Source organism: Pangasianodon hypophthalmus, chromosome 10, assembly GCF_027358585.1.
Source record: "Pangasianodon hypophthalmus isolate fPanHyp1 chromosome 10, fPanHyp1.pri, whole genome shotgun sequence".
In the NCBI taxonomy this organism is placed as follows: domain Eukaryota; kingdom Metazoa; phylum Chordata; class Actinopteri; order Siluriformes; family Pangasiidae; genus Pangasianodon; species Pangasianodon hypophthalmus.
The window spans coordinates 29,051,621-29,057,692 of NC_069719.1; the positions used below are offsets into that span (position 1 = coordinate 29,051,621).

Sequence of the window (6,072 nt, forward strand, 5' to 3'; positions counted from 1 at the left end):
TTCTGAAGTCAGGGTTCAAGTTTGAGATATTTGATGTTACAAAAAAATCTTACGTTTTATATGAAATAATATATAATATAAAAAACACCTAAAACTGACAAGCAGTAGAGTTCACTGTAGCTGATATATAAAAGCCACAAAGTCATGTAAGTATGTTTTGCATAAATAACTCAAATATTTAAATGTTTTAACAACAGAAAGAGGAAATATTATTTCTTCTTTTTTTGTAAGTTATATATCATTGTGTAATACGATATAATAAACGGGGGAAAAGGAATTCTGGTCATTACTCCCAATGATCAACAGAGGGCGCTAATGCTTTAAACTGGTGTCTAAAATACAACGAAGAAGAAAAAAAAGATGACGAAGGTGGCGGAAGTTGTCGGAAAACGGGTGGGAAAAAATAACAACGCGTCACGTTGATCATCAAAACAAAAAAAGAAAAACAAAATGGCGGAGCTGTCACTCTACCTTACAAACGCTAACGTGTCTCTGGGACAAACTATGGAACCTGAGAAAGTAGGTGGACTATTATAAATAGAGTACTTTCATTTTAAAAGTCTTGTTAGCTTCGTTTAATACACAGCGTCTGGTTTTAGTTTGTAAAGTAAAAGTTATTCGGCTCGTTAGCTGTTGCTAAGGAAGTTAGCATGCTAGTAAAACTAACCGAGCTTTATTTCTGTCTCACGCGCCTTTAATTCTGCTATTAAATGTTATTATTTTAAAAGTGTAAAGCCTATGATTCTTAATTCTTCATGGTCTGTTAGGTTTATATCTTTATTTATTTCTAAAATGTAAATATTTTTAGAGTAAAATTATATTTTGGTGTTTTTTTTTTCAATGTAAACATGTTTTTGTGTAAATGTAAACATTTATGATTTTGTAAATAAATAAACTTGTATTGAGTTTGTTGCAGTGAAACAGGACACGTTTCTGTTTGTCATCATGTTGAATTCAACTGTTTTGTGTGTGTGTGTGTGTGTGTGAATATGCAGTGTAAACACTCTAAACCGGTTTATCGATGAGTCCTGAGGTGGAGTCGAAGTTTTCCACTTTAGTCAGGAATTAAAAGCCCAAATTCAGTTTGTCCCGGGCTGACGATGGTGTAAATCATTTTGTATTTAATGATTATAAATGTCTCTGTAACGCGCATGAAGAGTTCACAAAGCATCTGTGTACACTTTTCTGGCCACTAGATTCAGGATCTCTGAAGGCTGTAAAATGATTGCCGCTGTGTGTCGCTGTGTGTCGCGAGTAAACAAACATTTGAACACAGTGAGAAATAAAAGTTCACAGAGTCATGTCTTTAAAAATTCTTAGACGCTGCGTCTCAATTCGCCTACTTCTACTACGCACTACAGTATTAGTGAAGGAAAAGTGCGTACTTTTGAGTGTGTAGTAAAGAGTCGTATGCGAGTACTGGGACGTTCTCACTAACACGTAACGATGTAACGGAAGAGAAGAGAACGTTGTTGCCTGGTTACACACGCCGTCACCATAAACAACCTCCTCGCCGCATTTCAGCTTTTCTTCATTCAGTACATTGTATTATTACATTTATACTTTATCATTTCATTTAACATTCCCTTGATTTATTTTCCACGTTTCATTTACACCTCTCTAAAACACGTCCTCGGATTCGGAGAAGCAAACCGTCACCAAACTCCTCCTCCTCCCTCGCGCAAGGAATCGTGGGTAATATTGTCGGTAAGATTTACTTGGAAAATGATGTGGACTAGAAAGCGTTCCCAGATAACGATGAGCACGAAGTCACGACTTACTACAGACAGAATATAAGTTTAACTTCAAGAGATTTTCTTTTGAATTTGATCTGTTTTCCTTCACGAGTAGGGAATATTGTGGGTCCTAAAGCAATTCCCAAAATCTGGTGAAATCTCAACGCAGGAGCGAGAACACGAGCACGAGCACGAGCGAGGAAAGCCTCTCCTGCTTTACGTTTAAGGCGTGTGAAGGAAATGATTTGCTCTGTTGGCATGGAAAAGTGCACTCAGTAAAATAATCTTAAACTGAATAGATTATTTTTAACAGATTCTGATGGATTTAGCATTTCCCCACACTTCCTGTCTAACTTCCTAACTGTCTAACTTCTAGGAGCTAAAGAATCGATTCCATTTTTAACCAAAAGCAGAAGTAATGTTGTTTAGGGATTTTATATTTCTCAGTTTGTTCTCCTGCTGAAAAACCCGGCACGTGGTTGTGCAGAAAGCAAGACTGCAGCGTTCAGGATCCTGAAGCTTGTGGCCAGAAAAGTGTACAAAAGATACAAAAAAAAGGCATTGTTGTAGAAACAGGTGTTTATTTATATATATATATATACACATCTATAACGTTCTCAAAATACCCAGAAAACCTGATGTATTGAACCTTTCTAGAACCAAAAGTTTATTAAACTGTAACATTCCTAAAAACTTTCTAACTTAAAATAAATAAATAAATCTCAGGATCTGTTTCACTGTTGCATGTTCCTGACTCCTAAAGAAAAAAAACAATAATGTTTTGTTATAATAATAGAGAATTAGTGCTGGAGCATTATTATTATTATTATTATGCTAATGATTCTAACTCATAATAATAAACGAGTCGCTCAACGTGTTGATGTTCCAGAGCTCCGGTGTGGTGAAGGAGTTTGAGAGCGTGGAGCTCGGCGATGCAGCGAAGAAGCAGAAAGTCCCGCGCAGAACCATTTACTTTGCCAGCGGTGAGACGATGGAGGAGTTCAGCACAGACGAGGAGGACGAGGAAGAGGAAGAGGAGCGGCGCAAACAGACCGCCATGAGCACCATCGATCCGGTGTGTGTGAGTGTGTGTGTGTGTGTGTGTGTGTGTGACGTCTCAGTCAGTTTCCTAACTAAGATCCAGTAGCTCACTGTGTCTCTGTGTTTCTAGTCGAAATTGACGTGGGGTCCGTATTTCTGGTTCCACATGTGGAGAGTCGCCACGAACACCATCTCAGGTAACAACACCACGCTGCAGAGCCTGGAACACGCCCCACACACACACACACACACACACACACACAAAACGCATGTAATATACAAACATATACACACACACTATGCATATAATACATAAACATATACACACACACACTACGCATAATAAACGAACATACACACACATACTCTCTAAGCATATAATACATAAACATATATACAGTGTATATATTATTATTTTTTACACGATTCTCCTGAATCAACACCGTCCTTCAGCTGCACTGAACTGAGAGATAAATCGAGACTGAGATTTTTATTATATATACTTTTTTTTTAATGTTTTTTTTTTTTTTTTTTTGGTAATTCAACCAAATTGTGATACCTGATGTGTGTTTTCTTTATTGCTATGATAACTGCATCATGTCATGAACCAGGTGTTTCAGGTGTAATGTCTGACTCTGTGTGTGTGTGTGTGTGTGTGTGTGTGTGTGTGTGTGTGTGTGTGTGTGTGTGTGTGTGTGTGCGTGTGTGTGCGTGTGTGTGTGTGCTGATGATGATGCTGCTTGTTTTTGGTTTCAGTGTGTGATTATCTGGGAGAGAAAATGGCGTCACTGCTGGGCATCACCACGCCCAAGTATCAGTACGCAATCGACGAGTACTACAGGATGAAGAAAGAGGTAGTGTGTGTGTGTGTGTAGTGTGTGTGTGTGTACATTTAGACAGATCCTACAGCAGTTTAGAAATCACTTAGACCTGATTGACCTCGGCTTTGCGTCCTCAGGAGGAAGAGGCCGAGGAGGAAGACCGTCTTTCTGAAGAAGCCCAGCGGCGTTTCGACAACCAGCACCGTGACAAAGAACAGAATCCGACTGTGGAGCAGCCCGAAGGGACGGGTTCCTTCGTCAACATGAGCTTCGAAGTGGAACAGGAGTCGTCATCTTGATCCAAGTGCCTTTTCTCCGCATTAATCTCTCTCTCGCGCTCTGTGTGTGTGTGTGTGTGTGTGTGTGTGTGTGCGCGCGCAGGACAGAGTGACATCACTGAATCATTTCTTTAAATAATAATATACTTAACCAAGGAAACTCAAAACTGAGTGCACTGCTTAAATGGTAATTTCTACAGCTCTGTGTATGTTGTATATGTGTGTATGGTCATATATACGAGAAGTGCATTAATACCTGAAAATCCTAAGTGTTGAGATTTTACACTTATGATTAGGGGCGTGAGACGATACGATACACAATCTCGATGTGTAACTATAACAACGATAGAAAACAAAAACAATCGCCTCGGTTCACTACTGATCCGATTCAGTTCAGTTCATCTTCAGGACAGGGGAGTTTGCGCTCCTTTGCGGTTTCTCGGGCGCGTGTGTGACGAGCTGCGTTAGTAACGTGAAGAGAGAGAATAAAGAGACGCTGGTGAGGGAACGACTGTTTATAGCCGCTATAACGTAACTGACAACAGGAAGTAACTCGTTTAATGGACATTCCACGACATTAAATGTAGCTATAAACAGATAAAAAGTATGACGTGTCGTTGATTAACCTCACCACCCTGACTACAGGAAACGAGAACACCCGAGAAACACTCCTGATGGCTGTGTCTTGATTCAGTATCTTTTTGTTTGTTTGTTTTTTTCCCAGATCTCGGCTTGTAATCCATATCAGTATCGTTTTATTTTTCTCTCTTTATGCCCCACTTTTAAATGATGTGACATCTTTAATTTCACGCAAACAAACCCTTTTGGTGAACATTTTTTTCCATTCAGTGTTCTTCACTACTGCAAAGGCAGTTTCACTGATCATTTTCTGTAGGAAAAATGTACAATCCTCATTTCATATTTATAAAATTGAAAGTTTAAGGATAAATCCGTATGACCGTATAGTGTGATAATGAAATCTTATAAAAAGAGTTAAAATATTGATGTTATGGAAAGAAGCTGTGTGATATTTATGGAGTTCTTCCAGTAGACAGATTTCAGATTGGTCTGTAGTTTCATGGCGGCCAATCAAATCACACCGAGTGACAGAAACGTTCACTTAAACTTTAACCAATAAAAACAGAAAGGAGGCGGGGTTTAGTTCAAATAACCAAAACTGTCAATCATTTAATCTGTTTTATCTTCTTTTTTTTTTATTTATATTTTTTACTTATAAGGTTTATCATGCAGGACACATTCCTCTGATTCGTTAAACTATTTTTTTTTAAATTTTTATTATTGTCTCATGAGAGTTGACTTCTTTGCTCAGCTGTCTTTGATCTCACACGTTAACTTTATTATTTTATTTGATTTGATTTGGAAGCTGTTTATAAAGATGTGATAATGACAGTAAAGTGGCATTTAATGTCGTGAGTCTGATGTTGTTATCTTGTGATAAAGTGAAATGCTGTGACGTGATGACCGGGTTGGACGATGATCATACTGGGAATTTATCAAAAAAAAAAAAAAAAAACATAAAATAATTCAGTCTTAATAGAAACTTCTAGAAGAACTCCTTCAGAATGGGAACATAATAAACGTGTGTGTGAATTTATAAATCGTCAATACACTCGGAAATTATTCTTTTATTTTCATTTCATTTTGATCAACTGACCATTAATGACAAAATACTTTCCCTCTCTGGTCGTCGTGTGTGTGTGTGTGTGTGTGTGTGTGTTTTCAGGATTTAAAAATGAGGAAATTGAGATGTTTAATCTGTTTACGTCAATCCCAGCACATGACTTTGAAAAACTGTATAATTTATTTCTGTACAGTTCCTTTAAATGCACTACTCTCTAACGCTTTAATATAATTTAGCTTGTTTAAAAAAAAAACAACTGTATATAATGATGTGACTTTCTTTAATAAACTCTTGAACCTTCATCCTGTGTGATAAATGTTTAAGTTAAAAGCTAAACTGAATTGTACACGCATTCATCCAGAATTATTGGCACCCTTAGTTAGTAAGATGGGTAAAAATAAATATATATTTTTATATAAGCCCTTATATAAGGTTTTTTTTTTAATTTAATTTTTATATCTAATAAAATAAGAGTTTAATAAGGTTTAATAAGATAAGGGTTTTATATATATATGGATTTTATTTTATATTTTTCTAAAATACATCTACATAAT

General features: G+C 36.9%; 1 protein-coding gene across 2 annotated transcripts; it reads left to right on the plus strand.

Moving 5' to 3' along the window:
• Window positions 1–369: 369 nt before the first annotated feature.
• Window positions 370–5,820, plus strand: fam177a1 (family with sequence similarity 177 member A1). 2 transcript variants are annotated; one of them, XM_034307928.2, is made up of 5 exons: window positions 370–519; window positions 2,626–2,817; window positions 2,908–2,974; window positions 3,534–3,631; window positions 3,736–5,820. In XM_034307928.2, the coding sequence occupies exons 1-5, from the start codon at window positions 451–453 to the stop codon at window positions 3,895–3,897; spliced, it is 588 nt and encodes a 195-aa protein (XP_034163819.1). In that variant the 5' UTR covers window positions 370–450; the 3' UTR covers window positions 3,898–5,820. The 2 variants fall into 2 exon arrangements, with proteins under 2 accessions (XP_034163819.1, XP_034163820.1); XM_034307929.2 differs by having other exon boundaries at window positions 2,626–2,811.
• The last annotated feature ends 252 nt before the right edge of the window (window positions 5,821–6,072 follow it).

Excerpts from the sequence above, each read along its gene's own strand:
- fam177a1 (XM_034307928.2), top strand. The coding sequence starts at position 451 with ATGGCGGAGCTGTCACTCTACCTTACAAACGCTAACGTGTCTCTGGGA. Across the intron at positions 520-2,625 it reads AAACTATGGAACCTGAGAAA|AGCTCCGGTGTGGTGAAGGA; the intron begins GTAGGTGGACTA and ends TTGATGTTCCAG. Across the intron at positions 2,975-3,533 it reads CGCCACGAACACCATCTCAG|TGTGTGATTATCTGGGAGAG; the intron begins GTAACAACACCA and ends TTTTGGTTTCAG.